This window comes from Thunnus albacares, chromosome 21 (genome assembly GCF_914725855.1).
Source record: "Thunnus albacares chromosome 21, fThuAlb1.1, whole genome shotgun sequence".
Taxonomy (NCBI): domain Eukaryota; kingdom Metazoa; phylum Chordata; class Actinopteri; order Scombriformes; family Scombridae; genus Thunnus; species Thunnus albacares.
This window is the reverse complement of record NC_058126.1, coordinates 1,854,967-1,882,815: the sequence shown is the minus strand read 5'-3', so window position 1 is coordinate 1,882,815 and position 27,849 is coordinate 1,854,967. Positions and strand designations below refer to the sequence as shown.

Genomic DNA, 27,849 nt, shown 5'->3' with positions numbered 1-27,849 from the left:
AAGATAAATAAGGAGTTTTTAACTGGAAATCATGCAAAGATATTCCAGTAGAGCCCCAGAATATAAATATAGAGCTGTAATGTGAAGAGTACGTCCTCTTTAAGGCAGTACTCTCAAAAATGCCACAACCATGGTGTGTACACCACTTTCTGCTAACACAGTCACACAGTGCAGTACATCACATTTTATAGATGTGAAAATTACTATTGTACGACTCTACAGCTAACAGTGATGGTGCAAGTGAAATCTGAATTTACTGCTCACTCTTAAGGAAACTACGGAGTGTGTATCATGTAGGGAGTCGTGAGTGAGTGAACGAGTCGGATTTAATTCAATAAAAGGCGGTGGTAATCAGAGACGTTTGAAACCTTTTAGAGCAGTTTGTTCCAAAAATGTGTTTTGGCATATACTGTATAATAAGAATACATTATACTATCATCACAATACAGTTCCACCTAAATTTAATAAACTATGATGAATTATTACTTTGTTAGTAATTATTAGGTTATCCTCAGTTGGTCAAATTTCCTTTTTAAGTAAAGGCACAAACTGCCTCCAAGGAAAACAAGACTAACGCTGCATCTGAAATATGTGTACTATTATCATTCAACATACTTTTGTGTGAATAAACAGTAGTATGTATCTTTTTGGACGCATTGAGCTGTAATTATCACGTCACTTCCTGAGAGCCTCCTTGCTGGTTGGAGACACGTAACCATGGTAACCCATGCCAACCATAAAGTCTGAACTCATTTAAAAAATATATGACGCCTACCAAAGTTAAAATTACTTAAATTAAAGCGTTACTGACGTTATGCCAGAGCTGCCTTGGCTGCTGTCCGCCATTGTCTGTTATTTTGCTGTTGTTGTTGTCACTACTGCATTGCATTGTGGGATATTTATGCTAGCGTAGTGTCTAGTTTTTGCATACTGTAATATTTCCCCAGAAATAGTATTCACATCACGTACTATTGGTTTCATACATATTAAAAAATCTGACATATTGTTTAGCTATGAATGAATCAATGCTAGCATGCTGATGTTTAGCGTGTATAATGTTTACCATGTTCATCATGTTGGATTAGCGTGTTAGCATGCATTTACCACTAGACACAAAGTGCAGCTGAGGCTGATGGGAAGCAATCCATCCAAAAGTTGTTGAGATAAAAATAGTCACTTTCTCTTTCATCCAGGTAAGATAACTGTCTTACCTGGAACGTCTAAAGTCTCTGTTCTCAGCTTCAGAGGAGGCGGTACATTTTAAGAAGGCTTATGCCCGGACCACACCGCCTACCTCAGCAGAGCGTCTCGGAAGCTCTTGCTTTTCATTTCGGCGCCCATGTTAACAGGTCAGAGCAGCCACACAGCAGCTGCATCGGTGCATCATCTAGAGATTCAGCATCTCGCCTATTTTTTCTGCACGACGTGTTGGGTTCTCAGCAAAAATAGACAGTGAAAATGATCTGTTGACAGTCATATTGACATCACACCAGCAACATTACACCTTTCTCTGTAGTTTCAACGTCTATGTCTGTAGAATATGTCACAGTGCATGCTGGGACAGGGAGCCTCTCTGGCGAGGAACTCCAGCACGGAGAGTTGGTGACACATCGAGAGCTTCTTTTCTCAACTTCTGCTCGCGTCCTGTGATATTAGTTTAAACAGAGACTCCTGCTTGTTGTTTTACTTGCTTCCAGACAGAGATCTGGTGTTGTTACTTTCCATATTTGTTTATTTGATGTCAGTTTCCCTCCTGACATTTAGTTTGGAGGTTTGTTTATTGGAGCGTGTTTGGCTCGTTTGGGGAACTTGGGGATTTTCTTCACTTGCAGTGGTGACAGCGGAGGGTTTTTAACTGTAACAATATGTAATATCAATATCAGTAAGTGTATGTGTCTGAAACACAGAAGCATGCCCGTCATCTCACATATTATTTATTTATTTTTCACAATCGAGCGCACGCTTCTTAACCTTTTTCTGTCTGAACTAAATATAAATGTAATTATATGAAACATTCTATTATTGATGGTAGAGCTGCAGGTCTACGAGCTGCTCAGGTGCAGGTAGACTGAGTGGTCCAGGTGTTAGACTCTGTGTTTCTGTTCTATCAGTCAGTTTTAAAGAGTTTAATCAGATATTTAAAGCCTGGTAGCTTACTGGTCTTGTGCAGACTGCTGTGAAGGTTATAGCGAGGAAAGAGCAGCGTTCTCTATATATGAGCAGTAAGTATGTTTGGGAGATAAATGTTCCCTAAGGGGACAATAAAGTACATCTTATCTTATCTTATATTTCAATACAGAACAAAAAATGTAAGCTCAGCAGGAGGAACGTGACTGAACAAACTTTAACAGCAATGCAGTAAATAGTTGTTGATGTATTTCAGCGTGTTGGACTGATCAATATTACATCCATACAGCGGTGAAGAAGAGGAGGAAGAAGACTCCAGCTGCCTTTTAAACAGCTTTTCCTCAGGAGGTGCTTCAGCTTATTAAACCTATTTTAAAACTCATCGGGGATAAAAAAAAAAAAATGCAGATGAACCTCCGTCTCATCACTCCCGACACTCAGCACCTCTTACTTAATTAAGAGTAAATTTCATATCTACCTGCTGGGAAGGATCAGCTTAATTAAAAAAAAACGATTATGATCTCCAAAGTCAACAACATAAAGTCTCTGCTGCCTCTTAACTTCCTGATAGAACTTGTAAGGAATAAAGAAAACCATGAGGACGAGGGATGTGAAAATAATGTTCATTATTTATTCATCAAATCAAAATTTCATGTCACCACATCGTCGATCATTTGTGAGTTTCTTTGTTTTTGTTTATTTATTGAATTGCATGTAAGGATTGTGGAAATCTACAGAGGGAATTGTTTTTCTCTTCTCTTGAAGTTGTTTCCTCTTCATCTGGTTCCAGATGTTTCTGTCGGACGATTTTAAAAATGTTGTGTTTAACTTCGTCTGTCCTGAATTCCGTCTGAAGCTCTCGTCTCTCTCGTCTCTCTCGTCTCTTTCAGGGCTTCACGACCAAAGACGGACACATCGTGGTGGCTGCAGGCAACGACAAGCAGTTTGTCAAAGTCTGTCAAGTACGTCACTTTACCTACAGACACATATTCTTTAATTATTATACAGTTAATTATTGCGATCAACTTTTTCCCCCATAAATGACAGAACAAATGCAAGTCGGAGATTTCGATTAGTTGTCAACTATTAAATTAGTCACCAACTGTTTTGTCCTTTTTTTAAGAAGAACACATCCAAATCCTCTGATCTCAGCTTATTATTAATGTTTTCTAAGACACGAGTCATTTGAGGACGTCGTCTTGGGTTTTGCCATTTTTCATCATTTTCTTTTTTTTTAAAGATTTATTTATTGCCAACGCACATGTACATTTACAAGTACATTTGACACGTTTTTTTTTACAACATATAAAACAGAGAAAGGAAAAGAATAAAATAAAATTAAAAACTCTTGGAGTTTAAACACACAGTCAATCCACAACACTCAGTCCTTATTTGAGACAAACAAAAAGACATAGTGAGAGGTCAGAGAGGTGCATGGAATAGATATACATATTTTAAGAAGTGTTACATTTTTCATCATTTTCTGACATTTTATGGACCAAACGACTAATCGATTAATGGAGAAAATAACAGACAGATTAATCGATAGTGAAAATAATCATTAGTTGGGGCCCTAATGTGCACAAACTCAGATACACACTCACCAGTCACTTCATTAGGAACCTGTGCAATCTAATACAATCCAATAATCGATTAGTTGTTAACTATTTAATTAGTCACCAACTGTTTTGTCCTTTTTGTAAGAAGAACACATTCAAATCCTCTGATCCCGGCTTCTTAAATGTAAATATCTTCTAAGTCATTTGAGGACGTCGTCTTGGGTTTTGAGAAACCTTGAACGCCATTTTTTTCATCATTTTCTGACATTTTATGGACCAAACAACTAATCGATTAATCAAGAAAAGCATGTTAGCTTCAGCTCCTAGTGCACTTCATCAGGAACAACCAATACAACAGATCTGCCATAAATTCTACTATTATGAAGTAGAATAATATTGTTTCCACTCCATTAACATACATGACAATACATGCAATATAACACACTCCAGTACATCAGCAGCACCCACTACGACCTCAATAATAAACATAAAGCAGAATTATCACCTTTCTGACAATCAACAAAAACTGAAGATGTAGAAGCTTCATAAAAGTAGAATTTATAGCAGAACTGTTGTATTAGATTGCTTTAGATTGCACAGGTGTTCCTAATAAAGTGAGGGACTATTTAAGGAAAACTCCACTGAAAATCTATATTTTGTGCATCATCAAAGTATCTTCATAAGTTAATATTTGATACTCAGTGGATGGATTAGGTTTAGAGTTAGTTGTATGATGCTGACAAAGATAATTTCCTGTCATATGAAATATTAAACTCTGTTGTTTGTTTGTTTGTAGGTTCTGCAGCTGATGGAGCTCACAGAGGAACCAAAATACAAAACCAACAAACTGAGAGTCCAGAACCGCAAACAGCTGCTGCACACACTGTCACAGAGGTACACACACACACACACACACACACACACACACACACACACACACACACACACACACACTGACTAAAACTACAGTCTAGATTATATCAGAGTATCTGCAGTATTTAATTCACTTCCCTTAAAAGATAAAAAAGTCCCTAGCAGGTGTTAATAAGTGTTAAGATTCAACGTCTCTTTCCTGCTGTAGACGGAAACATTAGTTAGAAGATGTTTCTCATCTATAAACTACAAGTAAGATGGTTGATTGTCCTGCAGCATCAGACCTGCAGCTACAGCAGTCGGCTGCATTCTTTTTATAAGTGCTTGTTTTTTCGCTCATGAAATATGTTAATGTTATATAATAATATAGTAATTTCCAGGGCTATTTTTTTAAATGATGGGAAAATACCTTAGTGCTATACTGCATGACAGACCAGTATTCAATGACTCTTATTAAAAAGAAGTGAAGAGAGCAGCTCTATGGTTTAAAATAACACAGCTTTGGTTGCAGTTTGAGGCTCAGCGACCGTCCACATTTCTAACCTACTTTCTCCTCCAACTGATGGCGACTCAGCTGGAAGTTTGACAGGTTTGAATTAAAAAAACGCTCCGTGTTGGTGATGTTACTGTTTGTAGCTGTCGCAGCTGCCTCACAACCTCACAGCAGCAGGGATTATTATTATTATTATTGTTATAATTATTGCTATGATTTATTGTTATACACAGCTAGGAAGTGCTGACGAATCATTTTAGGACATATTGTCCCTACAGGATGTCCGTCATTGAACGACAACAGTGAAAAAGAGATTAAATTGCATTTTATGGTATTAAAAAGTGTTTGAGGATGTAGCTGATGAGTTTTTATATTTTTCTAATTGTCTTGATTGAGTTTGGTCACTTTAGTTTGTTTAGAAACGGCTCCAAAGACTAATAACAGCATCACATTTTCATTCTCCAGAGAGTAGTTCTGTGTAAGGCAGACGCTACTGAGCATGTGCAGGAACACGGTGCTGTTTACAGCTTTGTTAGCTTGTTGTGCTACATATCACAACCTCTGGACTTTGTACGGAAGTTTTTTGAGAAATATATAATGTGGTATATGTGCATTACAGGTTTTTGTGTCTTATTTGTGCAGAATCAATAAACTGAAGACCGTTATGTTCCACGTCACCGAGAAAAATTATGTGAACTTTATTGAAACAAACACGTTATAAGATGCACGATCAGAGTTCAGAGTTGCGTGTGAACATTTTCTCAGTGACAGCTGTGTGTTTCCTCGAGGCTACTGCAGGTGTACTGTACACACACACACACACGCACACACACACACACACACACACACACACACATACCATATACACACAGCAGTTTCTAGTTTGCTCTTTGAGTGTGTGTGAATAGTTTCTCTGTCTGAATAAAATGGAGATGAGGAGGCACTTCTGACCTGAAGTCTGCCACTCTGCATGCCTTCAGAGCTCAGTCTGTGTGTGTGTGTGTGTGTGTGTGTGTGTGTGTGTGTGTGTGTGTGACTCTGACTCTCTGTTTCCTCTGATCAGAGGAACGTTTAGCCACGCTGAGCCGGCTAAATTCGTAAACGCATCCTTGTCTCTCCATTTTGTTCCTCCGTCCAGACTAAAACAGCGTTTTAATTTCTAAACCTTACAGATTTGTGTAAATGTGAAAACAGCAGCTTGGTGTCGAGGTGTGCACGTGGAAAACTGAGCTTTGTGGAAACGCTGTCATATTGTTGACAGAACAGATGCAGGAAGAGAAAGAGGACAAAAGACAACGACAGTAAATATAAAAATACACAATAAAATAAATGCAGGTTATACTAAACTATCCAGAGATTTAAAACTTTATTGAGTAACAAACATTTGTGTTTGTGTGTGTGTTTGTGAGTTAGTGTTAGACACAGGTAACAATAATAATAATAATAATAATAATAATGATGTAAATAATGCAACAGGTGGATTTTCAATAAAGAAGATTTTAAAAGGAGAAGAAAATAATTATGTGCAACAAATCTTCTGCTGAATAGAACAGGTGAAAATAATAATAATAATAATAATGTAAATAATGTGTTATTTTATTGTTTTTTATGAGTATAATAATTCATTTTTAATAATTTCTCCGTCCTGTCCGTCAGGTTTTTGCAGGAGAAGACAGCTGATTGGTTGCAGAGATTTAAGGGCTCAGGTGTTCCTGTTGGACCAATCAACAGCATCCAGGAAGTCTTCTCCGACCCGCAGGTCAGTCAGACACACATGACCACTGACACAAAACCTCAGTGAATCAGGACAAATGCAGTCATGTGACTGTTAAACGCTGGCAAACAAGATGTTTCTTAGTCGTGACGTTTGAGTTGAAGACATGATGATTGACAGCTGTCAGGCTGTGCAGCGGTTTGATATTAAATGAGTGTAACTGAGAGATCATGAGACTGTCAGCTTCTTATTCACGTCCTTCAGGAGCTGTTTGAACACTTCATCTGATGGATTTATCAACACGATACGATATGAAGAGATACAGTCTGACTGTGCTCTTATTGTGAGCTTCTTGGTTTAGTATAGTTTAGTTTCACAGATCGGCTGCTGAGCCGGTACCGTACCGCAGCTCAACACTCTGAATAACTGATCTTTCTACCAGCAACACATCGACACGCTCACAGTGTTCAGACCTCGTCAACTTGTCATGTCATGTTCAGTCTGACAATGAAGACTTTTAACTTGGGACGCACCTGTTGTCTCCTGGTTAGAAGACACTGAGGACACCTGAAGTGAATCCTGACCATCTGTAGGTGGAAATGTTTCTGTGTGTGTTTGTGTTCCAGTGTCATGGCTGCTCATCAAACTGTCCCTCCATATGGATTAAAAACACATTAGTCACTGCTCACACATTACACAACTCAGCGTGTTACAATAACACACTGATCCAGGCCTCATTACTGTGTGTGTGTGTGTGTGTGTGTGTGTGTGTGTTGAGAACAAAGCAACAGGACATATGGCCTGTGTATGTGTGTGTGTGTGTGTGTAAGTAAATGTAACACAAATGAAGTGAATCACATTGCAAGTCTTTCTCTCTCAAATTAAATTAAATAAGCTTCACTGGCATGAATGTTGGTGCCTGAACCTCCTGTGCACCGTCCGCTCTGTCCTGTTCACTAAAATACCAGCCGGTGTGATGTTTTGGTGCCACTAGCAAAGCACCGACCTACCTGAACTCTCTCATTCAGGTTTATGCATCTTCTGCTTCCCTACGATCTGCAGGCGAACGATGACTTGAGCACATGTATTCTCCTCCTGGAACGAGATAGTAAAGTAATAAAGTTTGACCAGCAGAATCCCTCTCTGTCCTCAGAAATCTCTTGAAGTTCGTCCTCCTCAGAGAATACTTACTCACTTAAAGGATCATTCTGCTGATTTTCAATATTTTTCTTCATGTTTGGATCCAAACCAACAATGAACTGATCTACTAACAAGTATTGTGTTTGTATCAAAGCCTGATATATGTTATAAAAACACGTCACGTTAGTTTGTTTAGAAACGGCTCCAAAGACTAATAACAGCATCATGTTTTCAGTCTCCAGAGAGTAGTTCTGTGTAATGTAATGACTTTGTACGACATTGTCAATTTCTCAAACAACTTCAGTACAAGATCAAGACGTTGATGATATGTAGCACAACAAGCTAACGAAGCTGTAAACAGAACCGTGTTCCTGCACATGCTCAGTAGCGTCTGCCGTCCACAGAACTACTCTCCTCAGTTCATTCAGTTCATTGTTGGTTTGGCTCCAAACATGAGATCTGTTCACAATAAGAAAAACATAGAAAATCAACAGAATGATCCTTTAACATGCTCATTCTCTAACATTCTTCACATCTGAAATATGAGAGTGGACGACGTGAACATCACATGGAACAACCTTAGCAACCACCTTAGCAACCAAGGCTGCAGAACAGACTGACATTGATGGGCATGGGCGATGAGAAAAAACAAAGCGTTCAGAGCAATTTGAAGCCCTGACTTTTGACTTGCAGGCAGCATTTCTGCATACATTCAAGTTTCTGAACTTTGACCATGTTTAACATCCGACATCAGAACAGGAAATAAATAACCATAAAAAGCTGAATATGTCTCCTTTAACCAAAGTGCTTTTGTTGCCTAAACCTGAATACAGGAGTCCTGCGTCTTGCACACCCATAATTCATCCCTGCAACCTCAGTGAGGTACATAAATGTAGCCTTTGATTCATTCGAAAAAATATTGAACATAATCCATATATTACATCATTAGCTTTGTGATATATAGAGGTCGTTTCTAGGAGACGGGGTTGTGAAATATATTTAAGGACTAACTGACTCCTGAGACTTTTTCTTGTGTTTCCAGCTTCCTCTCTCTCTCTCCGTCTTCTCATTATTCCTCTCCTCCGCCCTCCGTCTCTCTCACTTTTTATCTGAAATGAAAACAAACACCTTGATTAGCAGGTTAGCTGTAAGCTGTTTTGCCCCTCAGCCAATCAGATCCTGCAGGTCCCATTTGTTTTCATCAGCGGTTGGTCCCCCCCTCCACCCCCCCCCCGTGTATTTTATTAGTTTATTTAACAGGGACCACACAGATAAACATTGTAACATACAGATAAGTGATGCAACAGATGTCATGTATACAGGGCGCGTAGCTGAAGCTGATGTGCAGCCTGGTTAGACTTTTAAAACTACATTCAAACCATCAAACAAATGAATCGATGGGTGAAACTCTTTTCTAAAGGTCCTTTAATTTGATATAAAATCTCCTGGAAACGTTCTGTGTAGTTTAGTTTTAGGACATTTAACAGAAAGGTTTGTGCCATTTAATACAAATTATATGAAAAAAAAGGAAAAAAGTGTAAAGTTGTACCCATTCATTATATTTGGGTTGTTAATTTGCAAAAATCCTTTAAAAAATTAAACTCTTACCAATTCTTTAACAGATAGAAAATCCTCAGTGTTTAGATTTTTGTGTCAAACTAAAATATTAACACATATTAGATTGTTTCTTAAAAACTATAATGAGCACATTTCTCCTTCACTACCAAATCACACAACCCTTTCAAAGAAATTAAACATTTCTGTAAAATGAATAACTACATATGAATCCAGATATAAAGAGACTAAACCGACTTTTTCTTAATTTTTATACAGAATTGCACCAAAATGTTTAGCAAAAATGATCACAAACCTCCAAATTACATTTCCAGAAAATCAAGAAACTGGTATTAATTGAAGGGAAGAGCAGAGTGTGTAAATGTGAATATACATGTGTTTATTTGTATGTTTTACAGCGTTTTTCACGTTAAGGTGAAGTTATTTTACGGAGCCTTGTAGAGCCTGATGCACAACCGGCAACATTTAATGAGTTTAGAGGTTTTAACACTTGAACGCTGCAGGATAACAGAGATATTAGAGCTGTCATTGATGCTAATGTTAGCATGCTCGTCACAAACATGTGACTTCACTGTCTGCTGTCCCTGAATGTTATGTGGCTTTGAACAAGTTTTATTTTAATGTGTGTTTTGAGGACAACAGCTCCCATCACCACCTGGCACTACGCTGTCATATAAAAGCTATGACTCAGTGTGTGTGTGTGTGTGTGTGTGTGTGTGTGTGTCAGACCAGCCCATCTGCCTCTATAAGTCTGCTACACCAACTTGTTTTCAACCAAGTTCTTTCCTACTTTGGACACACACCTCAGTCTCCAAACACACACACACACACATGTGAGCGCTGACCGGACCAGGTGCTGTGATTTGATTGGACGCTTGTGTTGTCAGTCACGTCTTGTCATCGTGTTGTTGTCCGCCGTTGGATGACAGCTGACCTACTTCTGAATCAGGCTCCGTTCACACTTCCTCTATTTGTGTCCAGTTCCATCTACCGGGGGAGTTTTATAGTGTTAGTTAGTTATAAACCACTCAGAGCAATAAGTACGGTGGCCCTGAGGTGCAAAACACAACATTTCAAGAAACCCAACAGCGTTGTTTTCTGTTTTGTTGTTGTGTTTTCTGAAATGTAGGCTTAAAAACAAGGACTTAACGCGCCCTGGGTTTTGCCTCACAGGCAATATACAATCTGCCCAACCTTGGCTGTGTGATATTACTTCCTGTTTACTATATAGTGCATGATAGTTACCCTCTGCCATTTTATTTGAGTGTATAATTCAATAATTCATATGTGTAAAATTCAACAGAAGCAACAGAAGCTTTCTCAACAGTATGTCGTGTAGCTCACTTCATATGTTTAGATCAGGACGAGAGTTTTCTGAAAAAACATCTAATATTGTTGTTTATTCAATATTTATGTTTTTAGAGGCCTTTAACGAACATCATTTCCCATAAGTCCGAGAGGTTTGTGGGCTAAACGTTTCGGCTCGACAGAGTAGACGAGTCGGTGAGTGAGTGGAGGTGTGGCTGCCGCACTTGTAGTTCTTTTTATGGGAAGTGTAGTTTTTTTCTGTGCAAAAAATGTTTTAACTTTGTTAAAATCACAAAGGTTTAAATGTCTGACAGCAGCTGAGAATATGGAAAATAAACTCCAGGAAGACGGTTCAGTTTTTCAGAAAGACCGATGAAAAGAAACATTAAATGAGACGTTGTGTTGCGTTACAGAAGCAAGACAGGAAGTGATGTCAAGATTTCAGCTCACCTCTGAAACCTACGTTCTTGTGATCGACACTGAGACGTTAAAGATTTCATTACTGAACTCTGACCAGGAAACACACTCTGACATTAGTAAAGTCACTGAAAACTGAAAGCATTTCTTCAAATGGAAATAAAAACCTAATTTGAGTTTCAGTGTCTCAACAAGGATTTAAATGTGAGAGCGGAAAGATAATTTGTCATCCAAGATATTTGTGGGTAGAAACTTTTTCTTATATCATTCCCCTTAAAGTTTTAAGATTGATGTTGTCGAGCATTTGTAGTGAAAGTACGTGATACGTGTTTAAAGGACAGGTGGATAGGAAGTCTGTCTTAAACCAGCAGTCAGGTGTCTGTAATCATTCCTCCTGTTCATACTGGATATTAAAAGATCCTTCAAATGTGCTTTCAATGGAAGTGATGGAGGATAAAATCCACAGTGTGTCCACACAGTCATTTAAAAGTCTGTGTGAAGCTTCTATTCAGCTTCAGCAGTCTGAGTTAGTCATATCAAGTGGATATCTGACACATTTACAGTCTTTTTAGCATCAAATTCCCTCTTTGTGTTTCCTCGGACAGTGTTTCCCTGTTGAGCTGCAGGTGGAAGTATAGTAACAAAAAGAGGGACTTTGGCACTAAAAAGACTGTAACGTTGAAAGATATCTACTTGATTTGACTCATTTGGACACTGAAGCTTCATATTAGCTTCAGATAAACTTTTAAATACATTTTGTCCTCCATCACTTCCATTGTAAGGTCATTATGAAGGGATCTTCTAATGGTCAGTATGAACAGGAGGAATGATTACAGCAAGAAACACAGCTTTAATGTTCATTTGGGCTCCTGACTGTTGGTTTTAAGACACATTTGATAAACTGTGAACTCGTCCTTTAAGGTTAATTCTAATCAGTAAAATGATGATCCAATCACAGAGAACTTTGAAAAACATGTTTAAACATCTGAGGATGTTTTGCGTCCAAAGCTGTGCAACCAGAGCAGAACAGAACAGGAACATGTGGTTTCAGAGGATGCTTCTCTCAGTGGGAGCTGACCAGTACAGATCACTCCAGGCTCAATTCCTTGCTCATGGGCACTTTGCCTGTTGCGAGAGTGCTGACAGCACTTCTTCACTCTATTTATTTTGTTGCTATAATTGCATCTCTCTGGTGGTAAATTTTTCCCACATGACGGCTGCAATTTACAGGAAAAAAAATCCTCTTCTGAGCCTGAATTCAGGCTGCAGCTGAACTTCAGATTCAACAGCAGATTGAGTTTCATCCTTCTGTTTATACTGAGCATGCTGGGAGATAATAACTGCCTCAGAGTTTGGTTCGGTGTGCATTCATTAGCATTCATTCACAGGCAGTAAACACATCAAACCACATCTGATCTCGTGTTTCACAGACGGCAGATCAGATAAAAGGCGAGTGTAGAGAGCTGCGTCGGGTTTATTTTTCTATACGATTCCAGTTTGATGTTTCCTCTTTAGTTTCCGTGCTGGCAGCAGGTTCAGGTTTCCAGTCTTCTGGGCAGGAGAGGACATTTATAGAGCAGGCAGATTGATTCAGACTGTTCTTTTAAGTGTCATTGTCACCTGGTAATGCTTTTTGACTTGGAACTGTTTTGAAAAGTCATATTGAAGCGTTTTACAATATTTAAATTTAAGCAATATTCTAAAATAATGAATTCATTTGTTCTGGATTTGATTGACAGCATGTAACAAAATCTGATGCTTTGCTGCAACATGGTGCAAAACACAACGAGACAAAAACACGTCACCAGCAGTAGTCTGAGCACCAGGATGTTGACTGCAGCTCATTTAACGGACACAGATGTCGCTAACGAGAGGGGATTTCTGATTCCTGCATATAGAACCTTTAAGCATAAGAAACATAAAAGTAATTGTTAGGTCTGTGAATGCACCACCAGAGAAATGCAAAGGTTGCCTGTGGAGTTTCTGACCTCTAGGAGCGCTATAGAGCAGATTTTAATGGGATTTTTAAAGTTTATCTCTTACATGAGCAAGTCAGGGATGTGATATACAGTCCTGCCAACGGGTTCACACTGTTCCACTGACCGCAGTAATGCAACAGGAAACGCAGCAATATGTCAGCAAAGCCAGAGAGGAAGAAGACTGCAAGCTATTAAACATGAATGTAAACAATGCAGGACTTAAAATACTTCAAAAAAAGCTTCACAAATGTTTCACGGGGAAGGAAATTTGGTGAGAAATACTGAATGTTAACATAAAAAAAAGAAAACTTCACACAGTAACTTTTTGGAGCAAAATTAAAGGATCATTCTGGTGATTTTCTACATTTTTCTTCATGTTTGGATCCAAACCAACAATGAACTGATCTACTAACAAGTATCGTGTGTGTATCAAAGCTGATATATCTGATTAAAAACACGTCAGTGAGTCTCACCGCTGCACTGGGTCACATGTTCCTTCATCATGAAGAGTTTGATCACGTTAGTTTGTTTAGAAACGGCTCCAAAGACTAATAACAGCATCATGTTTTCAGTCTCTGGAGAGTAGTTCTGTGTTATGTGATGACTTCAGTGTTTCCTCTAGGTTGACTGCTTTGGAGAGGTGGTGGGGGTGGCGGGGGGGTCATATGTGGGGGCATATGTCAAAACTCAAGACAGAGACTGCTGGTCCACCTTAAAAGTCAGTCCACCTTAAGTTACCCTGGTCAAGTTAAGCTAACGTGTTGTTGCTAACTTCGGGGCTAACCCTTCAGTAGACGAGTGTTTTCTTTGTCTTGAGGAGCTGCAGCATTTATTAACTGACACACAGTCTGTACTGTACATTTACTGCCAGATTGACAACTTACTGCTAAACCTTTCCTCTGCTCCGCTCGCGTTCACATCATGTTTCTGCCGCTCACGCAGCTACACACGAACATTTACACACACATACGCACTGCCTTATTCCTTAACGGAGCAACGCTACTCTTGTACCTTTCACATAGATGTCCTTTGAAGAACGAAGGGAGGGAGGATGACTAAAAAAAATCCACAGTAACGTAGGGTGATATTGTGCTCACACAATGTGTGAGTGAAAATCATTAGTAGCCTGTTGATATTAATGATTGTCTGAAATTTTAGCAGCGGCGCTCATAATTTTGCAGCAGCGGTGCGCCACTACTGAATGAATATAGGGGAAACACTGGACTTTGTACGACATTGTCAATTTCTCAAACAACTTCAGTACAAGCTCAAGAGGTTGATGATATGTAGCACAACAAGCTAACGAAGCTGTAAACAGAACTGCGTTCCCGTATATGCTCAGTGGTGTCTGCCTTACACAGAACTACTCTCCTCAGTTCATTCAGTACATTGTTGGTTTGGCTCCAAACATGAGATCTGTTCACAATAAGAGAAACATAAGAAAATCAACAGAATGATCCTTTAACATGCTCATTCTCTAACATTCTATAACAGCGTCACGTTTTCAGATTTGTTGACCAAAATAAAATACAGTGTGCTGTCCTCCGTACATGAGTGAGGTATTTTGACAGCCAGATAAACTCCTTACTTTCACCAAGACTCCATAGACAAGCTTATATTTTGCCCACAGGTTTATTGGCTAAGGAAGGGTAAAACTGAAAACAGATACAGAAGGTGTGATTACTTAAACTGCATTGAATTCGACAACAAACTATTATATGCTTAGCTTATTAAGTTATCTTCTAAACTAAATTATCTTTTTGTACTGATTGTATATAAACACGAATTACAATAACGATTGGGCAATTAAATCTCCGGACTATTGTATCGTTGTGTATGAACTAATACAGGATGAGGCTAACATATATACATACATACATACATAAGAAGCGAAGATACATACAGACGATGCTGCCATACACATAAGATGAGTGCGGATGGATGCAGAGTAACTAACTGCAGGTCTTTCAAGAGGCTGAGTATTAACTTCCTGTTTCCTGTCTAATAACATGACGTGGAACATGGAATAACCACTGAAAATACCCCAGTCAACCACTAGATGGTGCCTAATCAACAATTTAACAAATTAAATACAACTGTAACAGAACATCCAGTCACCAGCTATAACCTTTAATCGATCAGTCGATCGACAGAAAATTAATCAGCAACAGTGTTGATAATCAAATTAACATTTAGGCTTTTTTTTTAAAGCAAAAATTGTAAAAATTTCACTTGTTCGAGCTTTTTAAAATGTGAATATTTTCTGTTTTTCATAATTCTCGATGATAAACTGATTGTTGACAGACAGGCTTTGGGAACTTGTGATGACATTTTATGAACCACACAAATAATTGATTAATTGTGAAAATAATCAGCGGATTAGTCGATAATGAAAATAATGACTAGTTGCTGCCCAGATGCCTTTAACAGTAGCAGCACTTTGATATGTTGAACTTGTTAGCAAACAGTTGCTTATTTTCACATTTAGCAGTTACGGAGCAACATTATCATCATGTAGAGTCGTGTTTCTGTCCACCTGGTGAACGTAAGTCCGATATTCACTCTCTTTTAGCTCTTGTTTTTACTCTCTACCAACTCCTGAGGGAAATATCTGGCTCTTTAGCTGCTGTGTGTGACGTGTGGAGCTGCAGGTTTCCTCCACACAGCAGCTCTGCAGAGAAGCTGCTGCTAATCAGGACTGTAGGAAGTCACCACCCTCAAAAACCGAAATCTGGAAGTCATTTGGAACAACGCCATACACTCCCCTCTCTCTCTCTCTCTCTCTCTCTCTCTCTCTCTCTCTCTCTCTCTCTCTCTCTCATCTGTCTCCATGCTTCTTTTGTTTCTGCTATTTTCTTCCTCTTTAGTTTGCAAAGTGAAGAGGAGCTGCTCTCTGCAGAACTATTTCTCCTCACTGTATATTTCCATTTCTTCACTGATCTCCTAAACATTCATCAACACAGAAACACAGGAATCTTGTTTATGATCTGACCATCAGTTTGAATTATTACAACTTTATTTCAGTTTTTTTTTTTTCTGTCAGTTTGGTCTCTAAATATTAAAATACCCATGAGCCTCAGCTAACAGACAACATCAGGTTTCTATGTGTGAAACAACTAACTCATTATTATTATTATTATCATTACCAACAGTGATTCAATTATCAAAGTAAGTGCACATTAATTATCTGTAGATGGATTAATCAATTAATCGGATAATTATTTCAGCTCTAGATCAGATGTTTCTTGTCAAAGTGCATCTTGGGAGTTGACTTCAGGTTTTATGCACACAGGCTCAAACCTTTGACGTTTTATCACAGAACCAGACATTTTCTCTCACAGTTGTTCTTCTTTTGTGCTGATGATTCAATCAATCAATCAATCAGTCAATTACTAGTTTTCTCAGATCTTCCTTTCTCCACAGTTTAGTTGAAGAATTATAATTCCTTAATCTGAACCAGAATCCAATTATAAATACAGTACATGTGAACAAAGACTATGTTTTGCTGCACACACAGCATCATGTTGTGTTACCGCTGTCAGTGTAACATCAGCTACTGCAGGCTGTAATATTCTCTCCTCTAATATCTCTGTGACGGTCACATGACCGCCTCTCATATTAGTCACAGAGCGCTTTGCTTTAGAAAGACGTTCATGTTTTCTAATAGTTTCAGCTCCTCTAATAAAACTACTGACACCAATAAATATGTCTGCTGGTTTCTGACAGCAGAAACCTCAAATTCTACGTTTTTCACTCTTTGGAAACGTTTTCGTGAATGAAACTCGCCCACAAATGGAGCAGAAATGTTTTAGGGGGCATCGACGATGCTGATGATGAAACCTCAGGAACGTTCATCTCCTCATGAAAAGGTGACGTCCATCAGGCTGAAACCAGAGATTTATAAAGAGATTGTGACTTTAGGAGAGTTTGTTGGATCCGACTCGTACAAACAAACCTCACAGAGAAAAGTCAGAGAGGTTCAGGAACAGAAAACGTTCTTGCATGAGGCCCAGTAGCTCATTTTCTGTTCCTACACGAGTAAACACAACTGAGGTCAAATTAACGACTGTAAGGTTATGGTTATGTGCTTTACTTTAACATTATAATGATGCTATCAATCATTTTGTTGAGCTGAAACCAGAGTACGAAGAGTTACTTCATGACATTAAGAGAGTTTGTTGGATCCGACTCGTACGAACCAACATCACAGAAAAAAACATCAGAGAGGTTCGGGATAAAAAATGTAAAAATGATTTCTGCAGAAAGTAAAGAGACTTTTCCCTTCTGGAGCGCTCACACTTCATCACCACATTTGTCTTTTCAGCCTTTCTCTCTGTTCTGTCCTCACTAGTGTTTTTCTTTTTCCACTCCTTTGTTTTTGTTGTTTTTCTCTCAGACCATCAGACTCTATAACTGCTCCCTTTGCAGGAAGATCACCTATAAACCCTTTCAGTGGGGACAATAACATGTAACATTTCATCATGTAACCTTCTACGGGCTTAAAGTGAATACGGGTAATAAATAATTCACTTTCCACATTGAGTTCAGTGTCTGTAGAGGGAGCAGTATCTTCATCCCATCTGTTTTCCTCTGCTATCAGCGCCGCCGCCGTCGTTCCATCATTTTATCATTTTATCATTTCAATATTAATATAAAGTGTCACTTTCAACCCGTCACTGATCTGTTCTATTACATCCATGTCTACAGATGCACTGCGTTAATATTTACTCTTTATTTCTTTCTTTCTCTTTATTTATTTTATTTTTATTTATTGAACATAGTATTTAGATTTGACTTTCTTTCTTTCTTTCTTTCTTTCTTTTTTCTTTCTTTTCTTTCTTTCTTTTCTTTCTTTCTTTTCTATTCTTTTCTTTCTTTCTTTCTTTTCTCTCTTTTCTATTCTTTTCTTTCTTTCTTTCTTTTCTATTCTTTTCTTTCCTTTCTTTGTTTCTTTCTTTCTTTCTTTTCTTTCTTTTCTTTCCTTTTCATTCTTTCCTTTCTTTCTTTCTTTCTTTCTTTTCTATTCTTTTCTTTTCTTTCTTTCTTTCTTTCTTTCTTTTCTATTCTTTTCTTTTCTTTCTTTCCTTTCTTTGTTTCTTTCTTTGTTTCTTTTCTTTCTTTTCTTTCCTTTTCTTTCTTTCCTTCTTTCTTTCTTTTCTTTCTTTCTTTCTTTTCTATTCTTTTCTTTTCTTTTCTTTTCTTTCTTTCCTTTCTTTGTTTGTTTCTTTCTTTCCTTCTTTCTTTTTTCTTTTCTTTGTTTGTTTGTTTCTTTTCTTTCTTTCCTTCTTTCTTTCATTCTGTTTCTTTCTTTCTTTCTTTCTTTCTTTTCTTTCTTCTCTTTCTTTCCTTCTTTCTTTCATTTTCTTTCTTTCTTTCTTTCTTTCTTTCTTTTCTTTTCTTTTCTTTTCTCATCTCATCTTATCTCATCTTTTCTTTTCTTTTCTTATCTTATCTCTCTATCCGTCCCTCTCTCCTGCTTCTCAGTCTTGAACCACTTTATTTGTTTTCCTCTTTTATTTCACTTTGTCACTGTTTTCACTCGTCTGTCTCACATTTTCACATGTTGAAGTTCTCGCCGTTATTTTTACCTTTTCACTGTCTCCTCCTTCTCTCTCTGCCCTCTTGTTGCTCTAGTCTTTCTGTCTCCCACCCAAGAGTTCAGCAGTAACCGACCTTGTTTTTATGATTACAAACCCTCCGTCCATGTATCTGTCATGTCGTCTGGTCAGCAGCCAGATCCTGCAGAAAATATCCAGCTAAATATGGCTTTAATATCCTGACTACTGGAGGTGCGCTTGATTTATCCCAGCTGGAACCTAAGCAGCCTCTGAAGTGGATACCTAACATGTAAGATCAGATAAATCAGCCACTCTTCAGGCTTAAACCACCCACTTCTGGCAGCGCTAGTACCTTGCTCTGTTCCTAGCTGAACAGGGAATCAAAGAATTTCACCTCCAACCCTGTCAGGATCATCTAGTGCTCTGAAATACACAGCTAATCTAGGAATTGAACCCTTGACCCTGACATTGGTACTGCCTTGCTCCATTGGCCTAAACAGAAAATTTAATTTCGGATGTTTGTGCCTTGCTCATACCCCCTGTGGGCTAAACTGAACCACCAAACAGCACCAAGCTCCACCTGGATGTGGAGTGCTAGTACTTGTGCTAGAGCCACTGCCTTGCTCAAGGGAATTTAACCCTTCACAACGGCTGTGTTGGTTCCTTGCTCAAGGGATTTTAACCTCTAATCCTGGCAGTTTGGGTGCCTTGCTTTATGGAAGTCAACCATCAGCGCTGTCGTTAGCTAGTGTTCATTTGGAATTGAACCTTATGCTCAACTTATAACTTAGCATTAGTGCCTTGCTTTATCCATTGGTCTAAACAGAAAAACTCAACTGTTGTAATGTTGGTGCCTTGCTCTTGGTCTTATAGAGCTAAACAGGGACTCTGGGAATGGAACCCCCAATTCTAGCAGTACTATTTACTTGTGCTCATGTCACCGCCTTGCTCAAGGGTATTTTACGTCCAACCATGGCAATTTAAGAGCCTTGCTTTGATGAATGGCCCCTTAATTTTGGAAGTGTTGGTTGTTTTTTCTGAAAAAGATTGAGCCTCTATTCCTGGCAGCATTAGTGCCTTGCCCAAGGGAAGTAAAGCTCTTATCGTGGCACTGCCTTTTTCTTGGGAATTCAACCTCTAACCCTAGCAGTGTTAGTGATTTGCTTTATCCATTGGCCTAAACAGAAAATTGATTTTCACTGTTGTGATGTTGCGCTTGGTCTTAGAGAGCTAAATAGGGACTTAAAGAATTGGGCTTCCAACCCTTGCAGTGATAGATATTGCCTTACACAAGGGCATTAAACCTCAAACCATGGCACTTTTAGAGACTTGCTATAGAGAAATGATCCATTAATGATGGAAGTGTTGGCTTGAATTGAGCCTCTAATCCTGGCAGCATTCGTGCCTTGCTCTAGGGAACTAAAGTCCTTCCTATGGTAATATTGGTGCCTTTTCTTAGGGAATTAAACCTCTAACTCTGAGCTACAACAATCTCATAGTTATTTTACCTTTCCTTCATTTTGTCTTTGAAGTAAAGTCTTTTTGTCATCTTCAGAGCACTTTGTGTCTTTGTTTAAACACAAGCTCTACAAATGACCTTTTATTACTGTTTGGAAACTGTCAAATAATGTAGAATCCCCATAAAACGATGCTGCAGAAGACGTCACTCTTCCACTGAACTCCCACTCCCAGGTCATGAGGACCTCACACAGTCTCCTGGAAAGCAAAGCAAGCCTCCATTCACATTCTTGGGAAACACTCCCTGAACACGGGCTGGATCGAAGGTTGGATGGAGGGACTGAAGGTGTCGGGACAGACGGAAAGCTTCCTCTGAGCTCAATGAAATCAAAACTTTAGTATCCCTACGGCTTTACTTCAAGCTGCCAGATAAACACATAATGGTGATGGAAAGACAAAAGGCAGCACTTAAACGTCAGCTTTTGTCTGTATTTATCAAGCGTGACGGTATTTCTGTCTCTGTGCGATAGATGGAGGGATGGATCAGACCGTGGAAAGGTTCAACTAGTCTGGAGTCATCTTTTAAATGCTTGAAGGCCTGCCGCACTTGAAATGATCTAGTTTCCCTCAGAGGTTCATATTCAGACATTCAGATAAATAATTGTGAGCTCTGGGGAGAGGTGGGAAATCTTTGAATCTATGAATCTAGAGTTTTAGGAATGCTTGATGACATTATACAGTAAAGGCCACTCACATCAATGGATTCAACAGACCAAACAAAAACGGTTCTACATGGTAAATGATTATGTTTTTGTTGATAACTGGCCAACTGTAGATGTGACATGTGACTGTGTCGTGACATGTTGATAAATGTCCAAATATAGAACACACACACACACACATATATATATATATATATATATGTATGTTCACATCCTGTCAAAGCACAGCCATGTCACGTTTGAGAACGTTTACAATGTGTCACATCATAACAAGTGTATAATGAGCTAAATGTAGACATCACAAGACAACAAGTGTTCATTTCATAGACAAAACCTTGATGAAAATATTCATTGGCAAACCTTTTTTCATGACAAATAAGAAACTAAAACTAAAAGTGACCTTTGAATTTTGATTACTTTGATTACATTTTTAGTCAGCGAATAAAAACTAAACTATATTGTGAAAGATGAATTCATGAGGCATTACATCATGCCACGTCATATATCATCAGGTCCTGTCACACCGTATCACGCCATGCGGTGTCAAATCACTTCCTGTCGATAACTGGTTAAATACAGATGTCACATCACATCACACTAGGGCTGTCACTTTTTCAAAAAGTGAAGTTTGACCAATTCGAACTAACACAATCCGTACACCGTAATGTGTCTGAGATACAGTTTGCTGTGACTGTCATCATCATGTATACTGCCAGCAACGTCCATCCGTCAACAGTCAGAGAGAGCGTCTTACCGTTCAGTAAAGTCTTTATGTTTTCCGTTGTGGTGTCATACAGCTGCACTGTGTTCAGACGAGGTTGTAGAGTTGATGTTGCTCCACTCGTTTGATGTCTCCGTTGCCTCACTTGTGTGCTAAGCTAGCTGCTGAGTCCTCAGATATGTTGTCTTTTTAGAGTAAAGTAACTGCATTTTACAAAGTTGGCAAACAGCCTCATGTTTGTTGGTAATTTTGCCATCTACGGTGTTGCCCCCAAAATACTTACCATACATACCATTCCATGTGTTGTTATCCAAGTAGCACAGCTTTGCTAGCTAATGTTCTTCTCCGTTTGTATTTATTAGCTTAGTTTACTGATTGGTCAAAGAGCATGCAATAGGTCAAGCTGAACTCCCTCTGCTGGATCAGATGGCAAACTACTTCAGAGCGCTTATAAACTGTCAATTTTAAATTTGAACAGGTCATTACAGTTGGAATATTTAATTTTTCGTCACATTCGAAGGAAAGTATACATTTCAAATAACAGCCCTACATCACACCACACCATGTTGCATCACATTAATTAGGTCAAGTCACTATGCAACAGGTCACGACACAAGTGGATAATGTAGACATCACAACACAAGTGTTAATTTAACCACAAAAACTAGACCTTATGACAAAATGTATTACATTTTTCATCAATGAATGAAAAAACTAAATGATCATTTGACAGAGTAATTCACACCGTATGGCCAAATGTCGACATCACACCATGTTGCGCCATGTGGTTATGTCACTTTCCATAGATAACTGGCTGAATGCAGACGTCACGCCACATTGCATTGGTATCTGTCCCTCACAGTCAGAGTTGAGGCTTCGTACTAGAGCCACCATTTCAAAACCAATGTTTAATAATCAAACGGGGAGAAATCCATCAGAGAAGAAGAAACACAAACACACAGAGGCAGGACCAAGTACAGAAGGCGATGGATGATCACATTTGTGAAAGGAGGAAACATTCCCGAAGCTTTGACAGATTGGATTCTTTCTCAACAGATATTAAATAATGTTGGGGTTTATTTTTCTTGGGATGAGATGGATTTAAAGTCTCACTGACAGACTTGAAGCTTCTTGCAGGTCACGTAGACCCTAACCCGTCTGTTCCCGGATAACCACGATGAGCCACAAGCTGACAGCTGAACGCAACTCGGGGGAAATATATATCTGGTCTGTATGTGTGGTCGGCCAAATGGATGAGTGTGGACGTGTGGGAAGGACTGATGAAAATGATTGATAGCGTAATTATAGTTTCAACGTAAAGCACATAACTATGACCTCTGGTTGATTTGACGACACATTTACTGCCACAATACTTGTGACTTTAGAGTCATTAACTTGACTCCAGTTGTTTTTAGTTGTGTAGGAACAGAAAATTAGATATTGGGCCTCATGCAAGAACATTTTCTTCTCCTAAAGCTCTCCGATGTTCTTCTGTGAGGTTTGTTTGAGTTGGATCCAACAAACTCTCTTAACGTAACAAACTCTCCTTCAGCCTGATGAACGTCACCTGTTCATGAGGTGAACTTTGCTGAAATTGGTTAAAATTGGCATCGTTAGCATCATCGACGCCCCTAAAACATCCATATAAGGCGACCTGTTCCACCGCGTTTGTGGGCGAGTTTCATTTACAAAAATGTTCCCAAAGAGTGAAAAGAAGAATCAGAAACCAGCAGACACATCTATCAGTGTCAGAAGTCGTATTAGACAGTCCCGCCAGGAAACTTTTGCTAAATTACCTCGACTTTCCGCATGAAATGTCCAAATCAATAGAAGCTTGTGATTTGGACCAATCGTGTCATTTGGTGTGGTGCTAACTGACATCATCGCAGCGTTCAGCAAGGATTCAGGTGCATTCAGGTTGAAGATGGACAAATCTCACCTGCCAACAAAAATGATGCCATAGACGAGCAAAACCATTCCCAAATGTTCCAAAATGAGGTTTGATTCAGTTAGTCAGAAGAATATAAGCTGATGTTGATGAGTCCATGGTTCTCATGTTCAGAAAACACATTAAACACCAGCACTGAAAATATAGTTGTTTCTGTGATCTGCAGGATGCTTTTTATCCAAGGAAGTCATTATATTTGACTCTTCATTGGTAGTAGTTTTTTAAAAATCACATTATTTTCCTTTGCTCGCAATTTTCCCCAATTCCTGCAATGTTACTACAAAAACATCGCATAAAACATCACAAATTGTGTCGCAATTTTTGACAGAAGCTGCTGCAAAATCTAGCATTTATGGCTGCAATTATCATAAACAAAAAACACCATGAAACCCTGGAGGGGGAGGGACTGATTAGAGGAGCTGAAACAATTAGAAAATATGAATCCATCAGAGCAGCTCTGCACTGTGACAGAAATAAAGAGGGAACACTCTGACATGAAGTAGATGCAAAAGACATCTTTCATGATGATGATGATGATGATGATGATGATGATGATATGCTGGACAGAAGTTTGTTTTTCATATTTTATTTCATCATATTTAAACCCCAAATTCATTCAGATGGAGACTTTATGGTGTTTTTCCTCCTTGTGAAGAAAGTCAGACGGTCTGAACTGAGCTGTCTTTTACTGTAACAATGAATCTGTTTGACACTAGTGTTGCAACTAACAATAATATTTAACAGAGTTTAATATTTCATATAACAGGAAATCTTCTTCATCTGTCAGCATCGGGGAATGTCAGGATAAAAAGCTCCAAACTTGACAGATAATACACTGAAACTACTCTTTCATGGAGATACTTTGATACACAAAATATAGATTTTCATTGGAGTTTCCATTAAAAGTCCCTCATGTGGCCCTGTACGTATAGTATGTATATATCTGAGTGTCTTCTGCGTTAAGTTGATTAGACAGGAAAGATAACGTGACTTCTGTTTATTCTGACAAACAAAAACAACTATTTTTCTAGTGCTGGTACATTGAAATCAATGTGTTGACAGGTGAAGACAGACGTAGCATTGTGGGAAACAAAAATATAAACAAAAAAATATGAGAAATAACGAGGGATTAGGATAATGAATGGGCCAAAAGAAATGACATCCACCTCTCCCACAGGACAATTGTGCAAAGCGTTAGAGGGGAAGGGAGTAAAAGGGATTTATAGTAGTACCACAGAAGAAGAAATGAAGGAGGAGGGCCTCTGAACTTTAACCAAACATTTACATATATATACATTCTGGGTTTGGAGGTCTTCTCAGTCAAGAATGAACTGTAGTCAGAAACAAACAAGAGATTAAGTTACATGTACATTGGGGATGCAACTAACAATTATTTTCATTCTTATTAATTTTCTTGATTAATTGATTAGTTGTTTGATCTATAAAATGTCAGAAAATGGTGAAAAATATTGATCAGTGTTTCCCAAAATCCAAGATGACGTCCTCAACTGTCAACAACCTAAAGATATTCAGTTTATTCTCATAGAGGATTAAAGAAACCAGAAAATATTTACATTTGAGAAACTGGAACCAGAGAATTTTGACTTCAATCACTCAATGCGATTAAACAATTATCAAAATACTTGCAGATTAATTTAATAGTTGGCAACTAATTAATCAACTAATCGTTGCTAGACATATCAAAAACTTTCCTTTATACTCATTTGGCTGCTCAAATAAGGGATTTTTTTGAAAAATGCCGGTTAAAAATAAATCAAATGTCATTGTTCTTTAGAGAGATTTGAGACAAATATGAGCCAGTCTACATTCCATTTAAATTTGTCAGAATTTTATCAAAATGGACTTTGTTGATCCAGTATGTTATTCATCGTTTTGAGTTCTAAATGCATAAATCATCTGCAGGGTTCTGCCATGTGAGCTGCAGGCTGTGATTTCTCTCCCGCATGATGGCTTTCCCACCCAGAAGCAGACTGATAACATCCTTTCAGTCATTTGGTAGAGCAGTTTCAACAGGAAGTTATGACTCGTTCAAAGAAGAGGTCCAGGCTTTCATCCTTTTTTCCTTGTTGAGTCCATTACAAAAAAATGCTGCTGTTCATCCAAACACCACCTGCCACAGTTATGAGAAGCTCTCCCTGCTGACTCAGCGCTCCCTCTGATAACGCAGTAATTCAGCGCTTGACAGACGAGGACCAGTTATCTGGTAGAGAAATGTGTTTCAGAGAAGAGGAAGAGGAGGGGTGGGTGTCTTCCAAACCACCTAAAAACCCCCGAGAGGAGAGATGAAGCTGTGCTGACGTCATTTTTGTTCCAAACCGCCCAAACTACAGGAACATGACTGTCTGTTTACTGAGTGTCTGCCTGAATGAACAACAGGCTCCACAACCTCCAACTAGAGGTCTTCACGGGTCCACCCGAACCCTAGGACCCAAGACCTGACCTGGGACTCTTAGAAGTTCGGATCCATGTTTTATATAGTCAGTCGGGTCTGGGTTGGGTCCCGTTCCATTGATGCGGGTCCTGGGTCTGTTTAATATTATGTGTAATACCCGAGTGGATCCAAGATCAGGCAGCGCTGATCATAATGGAAGTGCTGTGTGTGTGTTTGTGTAGTGCAACTGCAGGCAAACTGCAAAGTTCATCTGTGGCCTGAAGGTGGTACCCAGTGACCTGAGGCGAAGGGTCAGAGAGCAGATGTCAGACTTGTCTCAGAGAGCACAGATGGTAGCAAATTAGCAATGCTAACGTTAGCGGTCATGGCAATGAACAAGCAATCATTATTATAGTTCAAAAGGGCAAATGGTCAAAGTTGTCTTTATTATGCTAGATGCAATAAAACTGCAAAGCTGATTCTAAACGAGTCGCATTTGTCATCCGTCACCGTGACAGCGAGTGGACTTTTAAGCTGAAATAACGAGTGAATTAGCCATGCTGTTTCAATCAGCAAGCGAGGAATAACAGGAAACCTGGATGTATTTTACCAACTTTCTTTGCAAGTAGGACAGATTATATGCACAGGGTAAACGGTTACTAACATTACATTAGGTAAGAGACAAAGTTTTGTTTTGACAACTTGTAAATTAACTAGACTTGTTAATAGCAATCAGCTGTGAAATCGATGGCGATCTGGTCTGTGTCTTCCTGCATTTCTGGGACTTTTTGGGTTCAACCCATGAAGATCTCTACCTCCAACAATACTCATTACTGATCTGAAATGATTTGATCAGCTGTCATCCATCCATCTATGATCCAATTACCTACCGCTTAATCCAACCTGCACGTCTTTGGACTGTGGGAAGAAACTCACACAGATACAGAAAGAACATGCAAATTACACACAGTAAGAAGTCAGCCAGCCGGTGGATTTGAACACAACTTTTTTACTCTTGACAGCCAACCTGATCAATCAACAATGAGACTTAAATGTACCAAATTTAGCAAAATGGCCAATTTGTGGGATGGATTGTAGGTGGTATAAGATTGACAACCACAGTCTGTATGTAAAGATGGATGTAGCGAGATGTGATGTCGACCGTTGGTTTCATTGGGGCCAGTTTGAAGCCCAGAGTTGCAGCTTCTGGTTGGCACCATCTTTTCCGCTCGGAGCCAGGACCTTGCTTTCATGCTCTGGAAACACGAACCGCTACTTCAGACCCAAGCTAACGCTAGCTTACTGGGAACACCAAGTGCTGCACACTTGGACTAACATTAGCTACTTTAGCTAAACTGTGCTAACAGGGCAGGTATCGTAATCAAGTCACAACTCAATGAAATATTGCAACAGTTGTCCGACTCGAGCTGTCAATCAACGCCCACACAGCAGATATCAAAGTTACTGTAAGTCTTTAAATCTTATTAACGGAGCTTTTGTAGATTGTCTTAGTGATATCAACTGTTGGAGGGCACAAAATTTTCTTCAGCTCAGTAGCTCAAAATCAGAAATCATATTGTTTAGTCCCCAAAACCCGGGTCTCATTGAGAGTGACCTTGGTCCCTTATCTGCCCGTGATCAGAAACTTGAGAGTACTCAGATCTTTGAACCACAGATAAAAAACAAGTCGTCCAGTCCTGCTTCCTTCAACTGAGAACCATCTCCAGAATTAAACGCTCGCATACAGTGACCTGGAAAAACTTATTCATGCATTTATCTTCTCAAGACCAGACTACTGTAACTCCCTCCTTTCTGGCATAAACCTAAAGTCACTCTTTCGCCTCCATCTAGTTCAGATGCAGCAG

General features: G+C 38.9%; 1 protein-coding gene and 1 long non-coding RNA gene across 6 annotated transcripts in view; one reads left to right on the top strand and one right to left on the bottom strand.

Moving 5' to 3' along the window:
- Positions 1 to 27,849, top strand: part of sugct (succinyl-CoA:glutarate-CoA transferase) — a 118,439-nt gene that overhangs the window by 33,241 nt on the left and 57,349 nt on the right. For 2 of the 5 annotated variants that reach the window (XM_044339242.1, XM_044339241.1), the window contains exons 10-12: positions 3,018 to 3,089; positions 4,483 to 4,580; positions 6,709 to 6,811. In XM_044339242.1, coding sequence (XP_044195177.1) covers positions 3,018 to 3,089; positions 4,483 to 4,580; positions 6,709 to 6,811 — 273 coding nt within the window. Of the gene's footprint in view, positions 1 to 3,017; positions 3,090 to 4,482; positions 4,581 to 6,708; positions 6,812 to 7,030; positions 7,122 to 10,903; positions 10,985 to 11,202; positions 11,337 to 25,515; positions 26,401 to 27,849 lie in introns of those variants that run through there. The other 3 variants (XM_044339244.1, XM_044339246.1, XM_044339245.1) reach the window with 3 other exon arrangements.
- On the bottom strand, positions 2,791 to 8,994 carry LOC122972304. Its single transcript, XR_006399712.1, has 3 exons — positions 8,922 to 8,994; positions 7,777 to 7,861; positions 2,791 to 3,051 (listed from the first exon to the last, which is right to left on the bottom strand). It is a non-coding gene; the product is annotated as an uncharacterized LOC122972304 (long non-coding RNA).